This window comes from Chanos chanos, chromosome 2 (assembly GCF_902362185.1).
Source record: "Chanos chanos chromosome 2, fChaCha1.1, whole genome shotgun sequence".
Taxonomy (NCBI): domain Eukaryota; kingdom Metazoa; phylum Chordata; class Actinopteri; order Gonorynchiformes; family Chanidae; genus Chanos; species Chanos chanos.
Genome location: NC_044496.1, coordinates 53,052,154 through 53,066,701, shown reverse-complemented (window position 1 = coordinate 53,066,701; position 14,548 = coordinate 53,052,154). Strand labels below are relative to the sequence as shown.

The 14,548-nt window shown below is 41.1% G+C and overlaps 2 protein-coding genes across 2 annotated transcripts in view; both read left to right on the top strand.

Annotated features, from left to right (window-relative positions):
* The first annotated feature begins 1,154 nt into the window (after nucleotides 1-1,154).
* On the top strand, nucleotides 1,155-1,932 carry LOC115805073 (interleukin-17B-like). The gene is made up of 2 exons (XM_030765556.1): nucleotides 1,155-1,465; nucleotides 1,680-1,932. The coding sequence occupies exons 1-2, from the start codon at nucleotides 1,155-1,157 to the stop codon at nucleotides 1,930-1,932; spliced, it is 564 nt and encodes a 187-aa protein (XP_030621416.1).
* Nucleotides 1,933-5,708: 3,776 nt separating this feature from the next.
* ppp2r2ba (protein phosphatase 2, regulatory subunit B, beta a) overlaps nucleotides 5,709-14,548 on the top strand; it is a 33,794-nt gene continuing 24,954 nt past the window's right edge. Inside the window, exon 1 of the mRNA XM_030765018.1 lies at nucleotides 5,709-5,787. Coding sequence (XP_030620878.1) covers nucleotides 5,709-5,787 — 79 coding nt within the window. The remainder of the gene's footprint in view (nucleotides 5,788-14,548) is intronic.

The following is a 14,548-nucleotide window of genomic DNA, read 5'->3' as shown; positions in this document are numbered from 1 at the left end:
TTGCAAAGACAGAACTGTTGTTCTCTGTCAGACTGTCTTTTATGAGACTGACTGACAAAGACAGAGACAGCTGTCACTCTCTCAGGACCCTCGGCTTTCTACAGATTACACTTACCTGTTTCCAAACTGTACCTGTTTGTTTATCTATTCAGTTCCAACCGCATACTTTCAAACACGTTCAAGCCTGGAGTTAAAAACTATTTTTTAAGCAGAGTATATTTGCTAACGTGTGAGATTCTATTGCTGTGAACAAGAATTCTTGACTCCACTGACGTAATGCTCTGCGCATAGAAGTAAATAGTGTCCATTTTGTTTCACCACTGGCATGGCATTTTACTGAACAAGAAATTTGCTGTATATTATCAGTATACTGCAACAATTCTTTGTTTGATGCCCACGTCTAGCAGTTAGGTATTTGTTCCTGTGGTTTTACTTGTTGAGTACTAATGTAAAAACAGGAAGCGGACGCTTAAGTTGTTGTTATTGTTGTTGCCACTGCCGTAAACATCTCCTAACTTGTGAAGGTTGATCCATGTCCCTCTTTGTCTGATGTCCTTTTTTATCTCTCACGCAGTATTACTACATATAACAAGATTACAAAAAAGGTTTAAGACCAGCAAAAATATGAATCTCTTAACTGCCGTGTTGCACGCTTTGTGGTGAACGCTATTGTTACAGTAAGCTACAACCATGAGTTTATTTAGAAACACAACACAATGATGCTTGTTTCATGGTGGTTGGTTAAAGTGAAGGAAAAGAAATGGGAATTCATTGGTTGCACACACAGGTGTCTTTCTATTTGAACATGACTCAAAAGGAAATTCTTCTATAAAGGGCTCTGACTCAGTGTAGGTGTGTTTCTGCCTGAGTACCCGCAGAACATGTGGTGGCACTTTGTGGTTGTGAGAGATCCAGCGTGCGCAATTACGCGTTCAGTGCATAACTACAACTGAAAGAATTGACAGCATTTAAATGAAAACCATGGGGAAATATTGCTACATAGTAAGTGTATTTTTTAAATATCTCAACATTTCTATTAAAAAATGAACAAAGAAGAGTACTTTGCCCCGGTTATTTTGACTTAATGTCGCTCATTTCTTGAACTATCATTATAGGTGATCGTGGCCGTTTTGACTGTAAATAGTTTGGCGCGGATGGAGTCACGAGATACGCTTGACGAAGGAAAAGGCGAACGACGGAGAAACAAACGATTAAAAGGCAGACAGGGAGTGAATGGTTGGCGGAATGCCACCTCACATCGGCCCTCTCTTGATCCGGTGCTGGCTGGTGAGGACACTCTTGGGACAGATGTACCATCCGATGGCGATGAGGTGAACTTCGATAAATACATTGAAGACATGGTATCTCAGGTCAGAAACAACCCAGCACTTTCCAAAACCAAATGTGTGGTGGATCGCCAGCTCTGGATGTCCAACAGCAGAAGTCTGTCTCCGTGGTCATACAGGTCTGACAATAAAGGGTTTTTTTTCACTTAGAAAATCTGATTAGGCTCTTAAAAATAACAGTAAGCATTCAGAGTGTGAACATCTTCTCAGACTGAGTTGTGATGCTTTCTTTCATCTTACAGGACATATACGGATTTTGCACACTCACACGAAGCGAAATGGGGGAAAATAACCCTGTATCTTTTAATAAACGTGACTCTGTTCGTTTAACAGAATTAATCACGATGAGAACCGCAGACCGGTGGACATTCCAGAGGCGAAGTGCTCTTGCCAAGGCTGTATCAACCCGTTCACCATGCAAGAGGATCGCGCCATGACCAGCGTGCTCATCTATACCAAGATCCCTGTGCGCAGACTGCTTTGCGAACGATCTTCGAGGAAACCCAGGAAGAACAAGAAATGCGTTCCCCGTTACAGGACTGTTGTGGAGAGCATTGCTGTTGGATGCACCTGCATAGTTGGATAATTCGATAAAATGACAAACTATCCAGACAATGTTAAAACGTACCACATTTTATGCGTGTTGCAAATTTCCGATTTCCCAACTGGTTCGCTTTTGATATCTTAAGTGCTGAAGGCATATTGTTGATCCAAAATAAATCGTAATCAGAAAGCTTCCTAACTTCCAACAATGTACACCAGTCTCTCTCTCTCTCTCTCTCTCTCTCTCTCTCTCTCTCTCAGTGTGTGTGTGTGTGTCTGTCTCCTTCACAAATATTCATAACACACTCAACCGAAGGCACTATTTCTATGCACGGAGGGAAGCAGTGAATAGCATGAAATCTCGTGGGTCAATGACATTTGTGTTTTCCCTGTATTTGGCTGTAGTTGTTGAAGTTGTTAATACTGTTGTGAACTCAAAACTATCCCCTCGGAAAACTGAACACAGCATGCGTATATTTCGATATGGTAAATATTAGTAATAAAGAAAATAGAATAACCAAACTGATTAAATCAATCTAATTGTACAAGGCCATGTTAAAAAAAAGTCAGCGTAATATGCAAATACTAAGTCAACAGTTCGCAAGTGCGATCAGTGCGCGCGCGCGCACACACACACAGATACACACTTGCTCGATTGGTGTGAGGGATGAGTGATCAATGACGGAGGCTGAAATTACCAACTTCGTTTGGTTTGGTCTTTTGACGTGCTCTGTGTTGAACGCAGAAAGAAAAAAACTGACCCCTTGAAACAATTCTAATGTGATCAACAGCGCCGAGTGAGCAGCAGTACGACATGATCACCGGTATGTGATATGTTGTCTATAGTTCAATATTACGTAAATGTAAAAAAATATATATTACTGGTGGCAACTCACTGAACTCAACTCGATGCTTGACAAGGTTGCAGTTTCAGTTCGAATGACCGACGCTGGCGTTTTTCCCAGGTGAAGGGTCCCGAGGTAAATGCGACAGAAGGTAAGACCCGACTGACATTTCAACACTTGTTTTAATTATAACATCATAGAAAAGATTTACTGTAGGCATAAATATGCCATCTGAGGCGTCAATAACTCGCGTTTCATGCATGAGATTTGGAGCTGCAAAATAGTAAGAGTATAAGCCAAAACACAGCCAGATCATATAGGCTATAGAGCTCTCGAACTTAGCTTGTAATTCGTGAGGATAAACAGAATGTTGCCTGCCTACCGCGTAACCATAGATACCAGAGATGATAATGACTAATAGTAGGCTACAGGGTTGTACTCATACGCGCCTAAAAATTGACACCCGTGTTGAAATTCTGAGCCTTATATCCTTCTTGGAAAAAAAAGATCATAACATAACAATACCGACCCAATAAAAAAAATCTGCTGAACTGCCTGCCTGTTTTATGCGTTTTCACAGAAAGTAGTCTAACTGGTAATCTACACTGTAACAAGGTACTCAGAAAGGCTTATGTCTTACTGTTTGAGTATATTTTGAATACTGAAAAGCCTGTTCATTCAATGTTAAAGCCAACGCACAAATACTGTACACAGACATAATTAGTTACCTCCACCCATAGCTCATTATCCTAACTCAATAGATCCGTGTCTGTCAGTCCAAAAATAGAAACTCTTGTGGCTCATAAATATGCATTAGGGTTTTAGCGCTTCCTTAAAAAAAAACGAAAAAAAAAAAAAACAACCCTGGAGTGAGCTCCCAACTGTGACTCAGACTCTATGTGTCAGAGCGAGGAGGAGGAGGCCGGGAGAGAGGAAGTCAGTGCTTTGATATGCTGATACGCTGGGGACTTCGACAGATGGCACCTGTAATCATAGCCTATTTATCATTATTTTAATTTAAAGCGTGCTGAATGGGGTCCATATGATCTATTTGTGTAATATATTATTGAAATGACATTGCCGACACCGTGCCCTATCAAAGAGATGAGGAGGCTCATGATTCCCTGAGAGAAACTGTTGAAAAAGGTGTCAAAAAGAAAACCCACGAGTGGTGTCACGTGAAGCTGTAGATATGCATTCTTTTTTTTTTTAATACGACATCAAAAGTCAGCAGGCTTTGAGAGCACAAGTTGAATTTCATAAAAAAAAAAAAAAAAGACATGACATCATAAACCAAAAACTTCACGCTCTTTGGAACAGCGCTGTCACTTTCTCTTGATCGTTTTGCGCTCACACTAGGATGTCTGTGCCACATTAAATTTTACTCTACGATATCTTTATGTCTTATTGTATCCAGTGTAACACAAAAGGAAAGACTTAGATCTTCAGTAGATACAAACAAAGCATTTGGATTAAAGCATGCAATAAAACAATGAGGGAAATAAAAACGTTTTAGATTAGGAACAATGTCTCATTTTGAACACCATGTATTTCTGGATGTGAATTTAATTGGAACCTTGATACATTATGCTTTTTCACATTAAATATTTGATTAAATAGGCTTTCTCATACAGGAGAATAATGCTTTATGGCCTAATAAAATACTAGGATTTACAACTGGTCCAGGAGTCAAAGGACCACTGGCCCAGCAGAAGTCCACTCTATATTAACTCACGCATGATCCAATCACGGTCATAGCAATTCATGCTCTACAAGGATCTCTCAATAAACATTGTACAGTTTGCAATAATGTTAACATATGACATTGTCTGTGAACCCTTGGGACACATAAGATAGAAAACATAAATGTAAACATTTTTAACACTAGCCCTATACTGAGTTTGATAGTCACTTCAGACTTCAGACAAGTTAAAGGTGTGTTGTGTGGTAATACCGACAGATGAGAAAAATAAACGGTCATGTCTTGTTGTTTTCACTAATGGAGCAGCCTATTTTGGCCAATGAATTCTCCTGGTGCTCCTGCTGGCCAATCCTTGCCTAATATAACTTCGAAAAATGTCTCCCACTGTCTATATGTTATCCCCAGAAATGATTCTTGTCGTAGCTGTAGAACTTCTTGTAAATCCACTGGTTATACAAACATTGCTCAGTCTGAATAACCTCTAAACGGCAAATGATCTTTTCCCAAAAGATAAGGCAAATACTGGGTAGCACAATCCATTGAGAATGAAGTCAACTGGCCTCTAGTAGCAATTGAAATATAGCCACAGGAGGGCGCGGTTTCACTCATTCCGAATTTCGGTTAAAGCGGTACGCTGACTTTTGAAAGTACTTGAACATCTGTACTAAATTTGTCTAAAAATGAATATTCAAATAATCAGAATAACTAATTAAGCATTACACCACAATCTAATGGGATTTTATTTTTACATCTAAAATGTGACAATTTGGAATAGAATATACTTAGTTCAGACAAATATTCAAATTATATGTGAATTGCAGAGGATATTCTACGACGGTGTTTATTTTTGTGCATGACGTCCTGTAAGGGTAGGCTGGAGGTAAGTGAGGAGGTCAGATGAGGGGTAATCAACTTCTTAGAGGCTGAGCAATGGGTTGTAATTGCTGCCTCACAACGCTCTTCTCTCGTTTTACTGCCCCTCCCAACTGAGTCTTTAGGAGAAGATCAACCTCCCGTCCTGCCAGCGACAGGAGAAGAAGGCATGATGAACATTTAAGTCATACTGTACGCAGCAAGCCTCCGAGTCCTCCGCCTTTATTTCTGAGACGGTTACTTTCAATTAAACGCTAGTGTTGAAATGTTATCCTAGGACGCAGACAGGAGGGGAGCTCATCCCTTCGTCACCCTCAGTTTTGTTGCCAGCACTGTGCAGCGCGAATGTGGAATGAACAGCGGGACATTTTTTCTTATAAGAAAAAACACCTTTGAAAGATGAAATGTTTTTCCCGGTATCTACCTTACCTCTTCCGTCCTCCGAGTACCATCCTTTCGTCCTCTTGTCACACGGAAGGTAGGACTGTAACTGTGTGTATCTGTTTGTGTTTCATCACCGCTGCGTTGAACACGGAAGACTTGAGATTCAGAGAATCTACAGAGTGTGTCTTCTGCTCTAGTTTTAAGTTTTCTTAACAAGGACGCAGCCCACGCATGTATCTCGAAGACTTCTTTGCTGTCTCATTGCGGAGTGCGTTACCTAGACGTTGTGCTTGAATTTCAAGCTACGTTTTAGAGAAAGGCTTATAAAAAATAGTTATCGGGGCGACGGTCTTGCGAATGTGTATTTTCAGTGGTATTCAAACTACCACATCAACATTTTTCCTTTGGGCAACAAAGTTTGCTCTTACACACAATGAATACTTTGATTGAGCAGTAACCAACACGAGACTTCCTTGAGCAAGCAGTGATAATATTTTCACTGTAAATTATCAACCTGTTATTAACAGAAATTTACAAGGACAATAGCAAGTCCCACCACGAAACTGTCAGTTTTGAATGAATAAAGGTGTCACATGGTCAGTGTATAGTCTTTTGATTATACTCATTTAACTTTAAGAAAAAGTCTGTTGATGTTGCTGTCTTCCATAGGACAGAAGGGTAAACTGGAACAGTTAAGGCAGTTCACTTGTGAGCAGGGACATGTGATCCTAGCATGTCCCGAGGCATAGCAATTGCAAGACCTCCCTCTGTGAAATTTTAGCTGCTCCATTATCACTCCTGTGAGGCATATTTAACTTTCCACTCAGATTTTACCAAACCAGTTTTAACAAGGGAAAAATATTAAGTAAGTAAAGAATAGTGAATATTATTTCTTGCTCCCTCACAACTGAGCAATACATGCTTCCCTCCGATCATTGTGTATGTGTTTGGATACATGCACAAACCATGTAATTGTAACACTACAGCTGTAACAAAAAGTCATAAAATATAAAAGTGACAAAACATTTAAGGATATCAACCAAGACAAGGATGTATTTTCAAAATGTATAAATCACACGTGTTGCCTATATATTTGAAAACTCGAGGGACATATGCCATTTCCCAACACAGAAGTCACATCAAGATGACCCATGATGGAAATTGCATAAAATTGAATTGCATGACTGTTAAGTCCCATTGTTTGTAGTGCACTGATGTTATTAGCAGATTTATTAGCATGTAATGTAGTTATAATACTTTGATGATCCAGTACGCCTTCCTTGGCCTTTCAGTACCATAAAGATGACCTTATAAGCTTGGAGACCTGTATTTTATTTGAATTCTCTTTCTCAGAATGGAAATAGAAAGGCATTTAAATTGTAATTAAGTTTAGAAGACAGTTTAATTACCCAGCTTTTGTCTGGATCAAACATGGAGAGATATTTTGGACAGAATGTTAAAAATAAACCCTTTTTCCATTCACTGCCTTGATTATTTCCCCATCATAACAGCCCAGTTTTAAAAGAAATAAGAATAAAATGCTCTAAAATACTCGTCGCAATTTTATGGGAACAAAGTGTCAGAATGCTTTTTTTTTTTTAATGTTCGATGACGTGTTTAAAATACAGCTGACATCCGTTTTTCCACTTTGTTAGTTTTGTTTTTCAGTAAACAACGTACACAGTGCTGTGCCCGATAGTAGCATTGAGATGTGACAATGCAATGAGATGCAGTTAATCAGAGCGTGTGAGATCAGAGATGATGAACTGGAGATGGAGAGACCCTGAGTCTCAGTGAGATGGGCCAGCAGCGGGAGAAGGTTAGGGGGGGAGGAAGGATGGACGTCTGAGGGCACAGGGATTCATGGAGGTGACATCGTACTTCCTCTTCAACGAAGCGCACTTCTCGTTTTCTTCAAAGGAAGTAAATGAAGTGTAATAGGGGAAGTGCCGCTGACCTCAATTTCTCTGCCACTGTCCTAAAGTAGACCGACCAATGTACATTTAAGACATCAAAAGGGTGTCACTGCCTTCGTTTGTTGGTGATCTAGTGATTTGATTAAACTTGAGCATAAACAGAAGATTCTAAAATGAGATTAGACTTGAAGATTTAGGGACTTAATAATAATAAAAAAAACCCCCAAACAAACCATATTTCTCTCCATGGAAGCATGTGTGTTTCAGAAGCCCTCCGTACTCCCAAGGGTAGATGTGTTTATACCATGACTATTATAGTGGAAAAAATCAGTTATGCAATCTCTGGGTGGGAATGCAGCTGCTGGACTTTGACTTGTTTTGTTATTTTGGGGAGGGGGGTGAAATTGGAGTTGACCCAGAACCATAGCCATGCCACTGACACCTGCAGTCCAACAGAGAAGCATTAGCTCACACGCTTGCCTCAAGCTGAGGCCCTTTGTCTCTTGAATTTATTTCACGCCAGTATCTGTGTGGTCGGCTTTGTAAAACTATAGAAAGAGAAGCATTTTGTCATTGACTGTGTGTGTAGTAAATGCTGACAAATACAGATGACTCATGGTTGTGCGTGTGTGCTTGTGTGTGTGTGTGTATCTGTGTGTGTGTATCTGTGTGTGTGTGTGTGTGTGTATCTGTGTGTGTGTGTGCGTGTGTGTATCTGTGTGTTTCTGTGGGGTTGATTCTCGTGTAAGCCCAGAGCCTCTGTGTGCACATTGTGATAAATCAAAAGACGTCACCTGAGAACTGATGGATTAATTCTTAAAAAGCGATGATTTCTTTTTTCAACGTCTTCTGCTGGTGTCAGGGAAAAACAAGCAGTGGCTTCTCACACACAGTCCCACATCTGTCATCAATCACCAGAGTCTTGGGTGTTCCCAGCTCATGCAAGTGCATATCTAAGAGAACTTAATCCTCACATCTTGGCTTGACAGCTTTGGATGTTGAGAAAAGGGGATCAGGGGCTGTGTTCTCTGGGGTCTCTGGCTGGTGTGTATGTTTTTTTTTTTTGGTGCAGGGTGTTACAGATCTGTTAGACAGAACTGGGGGTCTTGGAGAGAAGCCATGGTTGTGCAGTTGGGTTGAAGCCTAGTGGGAGGTGTAGAGTGGGTGTTGTAATAACTGATAACTTTACCACTGGCCTCAGCTCAAGGACACTAGTCAGCGAGGGCCACATTTCTGAAGATCATATTTTAATGAGAGAGAGAGAGACAGAGACAGAGACAAAGACAGAGATAAAGATTGAGAGAAAAAAAAAACAATATAACATGTAGTTTTTGTAGATTTGGGTATGAGTTTGGTAATGCATGACTGCTTTGACCAACTTCACCCGAACTGCTGTAGATATTTCACAAAGAAACATTCTTAGGTTGTGCTTCTTTCAGGAAGAGAGAGAGAGAGAGAGAGAGGACAACAGTAACTCAGAGAGACAGAGAGAAAGAGAGATTTTACAGACAAACAGACTCTTGCTGACCCATGGCCTCATGGGAGATGTGGTAAGGGTTCAGATATGGAACCCTTGGGAGAATACTGAGATTTATTTTACAGCTGGGACTTGTTCTGCCCTCTCACACAGGCCTGATACAGACAAAAATGCTATTCTCTCTGCATTCAGTTTCTATGATCTCCTACTCTGTTCCTCCTTATCTTAATGAAGGTTTCCAGCAATTTGTGCTTAATAGATTTATGTAGGCACATTTGGTTTAAAAATGCTTATTAACTAGAGAACAGAGATTTTAGATTGGCTTTAACTTGTAATCGTCAGTCTAAGTTGACTGCCTGTCTCCCCCACTGCTAGTAGGGCTCCACCCACTCACTCTGGGAGCATGAAAAGAGACAGCAGCACAGATCCTGCTTTGTATTTAAACATTCTCAGAAAAGGTCAGCTGATTTGAATCTTTGAAGATACTCCAGAAAGAGAGAGAGAGGGAGAGAGAGAGAGAGAGAGAGAGAGAGAGAGAGACTGCCTCATGTTATCTATATTTACCCCAAGTCAAAATGCCTTAGCTGTCAGACAGTGGACACTAAAAGAGTTGCCACACAGCAATACAAAGATAAGAACTCTCATTGTCTGTGCTCCGTGCAACCCTGGCTTGTTTTGTTTTGGAAAACCGCTGCTTTAAAAAGAGGTCTTACAGATCAATAACTGTTTTTCAGTAAGTGACTAAGCAGCGTGAATGTACCCAGCAAATGAATGGGTTGAATAATACTGAACTCTCTGTACTTGCTTTGGTCTCTTTTCTGCTGTTTCGTTTTATTTTTACTGCTTTTCTATACCATGTCTCTCTCTCTCTCTCTCTCTCTCTCTCTCTCTCTCTCTCTCTCTCTCTCTCTCCCCTCTCTCTTAGACACACATTAGCATGAGTGTTGTATTTATAGAAAGAACTAAGTGCTAAGTGTGCCTTTTTTTTAAGAGAAGGGGTGAGAGTTATAGAGGGCTGCCTTCCTTTTTAATTAGATGTTGCCTCCGTGCGTTGCCTGGGTCTCAGTAAGGGGGATGAGAGGGGGTCCTTAAGTCAGTTAGTGCAATAAACAATCTCATGTTCCTCATCTGTGCAAATGACATTTAAAACCCAATAGAGATTGGACGAAATCATCAGCACATGGTCGCTAAACTGTCATTTAGGCATCAATTACACTGAATGACCAATAAATGTCTGAGGTCAGTTTCACATGGTGTGGAGAGTGTATTTGTCAGATTTGGCCATAATCAGATTGTTTGCTGTTAGGATGAAACGCAGACCTTGCAGTAAACGTGATCATGGATTCCTGTTACACACCTCATCACTCACCAGTGGCTGTTCTCAAACCAGATCTATGTTTTGCACTATTTACCATGGTTGTGATTGTAATAAACCCTGTAAATGGCAATGACAAGTGATAGTTATATAAAAAGCCTGCCGTTGTTCTCTGAAGTCTTACAACGGTACTGACAACGTAACCCCATTCTCAGGCCTCTTGTAATCTTGTTTTGATTGACATGCCACGCTAAAACATAAAGCTTTAACTTTACAGCACAAGCTGTGGACCTAAATGCTGGTCTTGGGCATTTCAGCACCAAGGACAGTGCACAATCCCTTATCTCACAGTATACGTCCATAACTCAGGGCAGAGCAGAGAAGATGCAAGAGCCATGAACTGATCAAAAATAATTCTTGGTCTTGTTTGTGAGGATGGCCGGGGGCTGACTGACTGACTCTTTGCAGTGCCTGGTTGACTTATCTGCTCTGCTCGCTGCTGGATGACTCACTGCTCAGCTGGCATAGCTAACACACTGAAGCGCATTGGAGGATGGAGCACAACTGAATAAAGACTGATTGACTGGGAGCCATTCAACCAAGTGATGTCATCACACACTGGAACTTTTTATTGTACGATGCTTTAGAATTCCTACTCGATCAAAGGAGACTGTCGGCCTTGTCTGACCTCCAGTGTCTTTAGAGCAAATGGGGACAGTGCGTGATAATTCTGACAGACGCTTGGTTAATTTAGACATGTCTAATTTTGACTGAAAAGAGCCAAAAAATTTGACCCCCTCCAACAATTAAATTATTCCTCTATCATTAATTAGATCACTGCTCCAATGCTAGGTCAAGCTCTATAATATGTGTCTCTACTGTTGCTGTCACTAGTGGCTTATGAATTCAGTAAATGCACACAGAGAGCATATAAATCTGGGATTTAATCCTCATATGCTGGGGCTTTTTTTCTGATATGGATCTGGGATTTCCCGGAAATTCCCACATGTGGTTTTAATACATTTTTTCTCTCTCTCTCTCTCTCTCTCTCTCTCTCTCTCTCTCTCTCTCTCTTTAACTCTGTCTCCGTCTCTGTCTCTCTCTCTTTTTGTTTTTTGTTGCCGTAATCATCAGGTCCGAATCTGGTTTTGGGAAATAATTTACACAACCTGTTTTGTAAGTCAGGTGCTCGTGTCATCCTGTCAGTCACACCATTTTGTCACTCTATATTCATGTTTTGTCCTTCCTCATGTATTTGGGATTTACGGATTATCTGTGCATGATTGAACGGGAATCTGTAGGATCAGGATGCTACTTATATCTGGGGCTTGCATTTCCAGGCAGGCTTGAAGGACTGACATGTTAGAAACAGTAACACACACACACACATACACGCGTGTGTGCACACACTCACACACACACACACACACACACACACACACACACACTAAATCAAAATAACAGCAATCTTCTGTCTAGTGTATGGTCTTCATTCATAAGATGCAAAGATAACACATTTCTGACTCTTGAATGGAATGAGCTTGTGAAGGCAAACATGGAGGCTGAACCCTGAATGAGGAGAGGTGGAGGAGGGGGACGAGTGAAAATAACACTGGAAATGAAAAGAAAAAGAGAGGAAGTCTAAGAATAGAGCTGCTCTGTAGGTGGTGAGCGCAGTCTCTTTCTCAGACACCTGTTGACACATATGTACCATATGAGTAACAATAGTACTCTGCTCTGTTCCTTTAGTGAGTCTTTAAATGCAGTAATGGCAGTAATCAAAGTTGGACTGAAGTCAAATGATTCTGTGGGTGGGTCAGAAAGCTTAGCCCAAGTGTTTTTATACAGTTTCTACTTACATTGAGAGAGTGGGAGACTGAGAGAGAGCATGAGGAAGAAAAGAAAGAAAAGAAAAGCAAAGCTAAGGAGAAGGAGGGGGGCGGCTTATCATTTTTTGGACACGAGTCCTCCTGGAAAAATGACTTGGATGTGTCTCAGTGCTCTGTCTGTTCTCTAGAGACCTATGTGGCCTGGACCCCCCCCCCCCCCCCCCCCCCCACTTTCCTCCTGTAGGATTTCTCCCCGCATCCTCACAGTGTGCATTTGTACAAAGTGATTGTGTGTTTGTGTCTGTGTGTCTGTGTGTGGCACAGGTTGTCATAGTGACACTTTGTAAGGATTCTATTAGTATTGACGGTATGCACAGCTAGAGGACATGCCAAATCCCCTCCCAGTAGTGGGAATCCATCCCAGTGCCACAGCCTCACACCAGCTCCGCTACTGGTGAGATATTGCAATTCTCCAGGGTGACTAATAGTTGTGGCCACCTTTAATATTGCTGAAATATATTATCATATATTTATAATACCAGGGAAATGCAAATGACGGTGAGACCCACTGTTGGTCCTCATCAGATTCAGAAGTGTGTCTTTTTTAATCAGTTCGTTCTTTTTCTAACACCTTCTGAGAATTGACAATTTTTCAGGTAATTACTTGGGATCAGGATTAGACTGAAACTTCTGTGATATGCATTACTGAATTGAAATAGCCAAGCAAGACATCCTGCTGTTCTAATAAATAGTCTGTTTAAATGATGAATTCGCATATATCATTTTCTGTGAAAATCAGATGGCAGAATCTTTAACCTGATATAACTGCATGTGTGGAGGATGAATTATTTTCGAAAATAATTAATTCTCCAAACAGTTAGTTATATCAGGGTAAATTTTCTTTCATTAATTCTGGTCTCTCCTCATGAATCATGTCATGTTCTTTACGTAGATAATTTAACTTAGATAGGAAAAAAAGTGAAAATGCAATATAACTAATGTATATTAAAAACATCGACTAACATTTTTTATTTTAAAAAAAGCAAAGACTTTGAAGGTAATTTTAGCAGAGTCAGATCCATTATCGGCGGTAATATCTGATGTAAATGGCTTTCCAGCTACACAGGCTGTTCTGTCAGTTTGAATGGAGTGAATGTCTCAGAGAAGTCATCCATAATACTTGAGTGATGTTACCATGGTGAGGATAGTGGAGTTCCTGTGCATCTCTGGATGTTTTTTTCCCCCTCTCTCAGTCTCTTAAAAACCACAGCTCTTTTAGATAGCACTGTGGCCTGGAGCCTGTGCCATGTGTACTGTGGATGCCAGGCAAGGGGGAGGGTACAGCAGAAAACAGGGACGACAGAACATTGATTCCTGCTTGTCTCCTCTAGCGCTTGATCAATACCTGCCCACAGTGGATTCTGGCTCTCATTAAGAGGCTCTTATGCAATGCTTTAGACAGCACTCTGCATTGCACAGTCCAGTGATATGCCTGTGGGTGAGCACTACGTGACAGGTTTGAGTTTGAGTCAAGCTGGATGGTGGAGGGGGGAGGGCGGGGGGGGGGGGGGGGGGGGGGGAGGGTGAGAGCTGTTTAGTCTGTTGATTTGTTTGGACGTAGGGTCAGTAGGAACGGCGAGGAGTCGTTGGTATCTCTGTGGTAATAAAGTGTTGAGACGAGAGGGAGGGTGACAGTTATATGAGGTTCTATTTAAATCAAGCACATGACTCGGGTCAAGGACAGCTTGTATGAGGTTATGATGATATGTGTGTTTATGTCCATAGTAGATTTGTACTCTCTGTCTCTCTCGCTCTCTCCCTCTCTCTCTCTGTCTGTCTGTCTTTCTTCTTGTCTTCAAAAAACCGGAATGATTTTTTGTAACTTAGATGTCCTGTCCTGTTTCCTGTTACCCCCATTTTGCCAAGCCCAGTGGCTGTTACCGCTTTAACCTGCATGTGACGCAGCAACTTAATAAATAAGTGGGTCACAGTAAATATAGCAACACATATCATTAAATTATATAAGGGCAGACCGCAGGATCAGGAGAATGTGACCCACTGTAGGGGACACAGCGCTCTCTAGAGTTCAGAGCGACGACCCTCCCCCCAGCTCTTACTTCTGACATTAAACCCACGGAAGTGTAAATATTTACTTATTGACAGGGTGTACTGTTGTTATGTACCAGCAGGTGGAGTCATAAGATAAAGAGTAGAGTTGTGGGGTAACATCTAGGAGTGGATATTTTCCATGCGCGGATCAGTAGTGTGAACACAGGTTTAAAAAAGAATTTTGAAATTGATGAGTCATTGCGCTCTGG

Excerpts from the sequence above, each read along its gene's own strand:
- LOC115805073 (XM_030765556.1), top strand. The coding sequence starts at position 1,155 with ATGGAGTCACGAGATACGCTTGACGAAGGAAAAGGCGAACGACGGAGA. Across the intron at positions 1,466-1,679 it reads CTGTCTCCGTGGTCATACAG|AATTAATCACGATGAGAACC; the intron begins GTCTGACAATAA and ends TTCGTTTAACAG.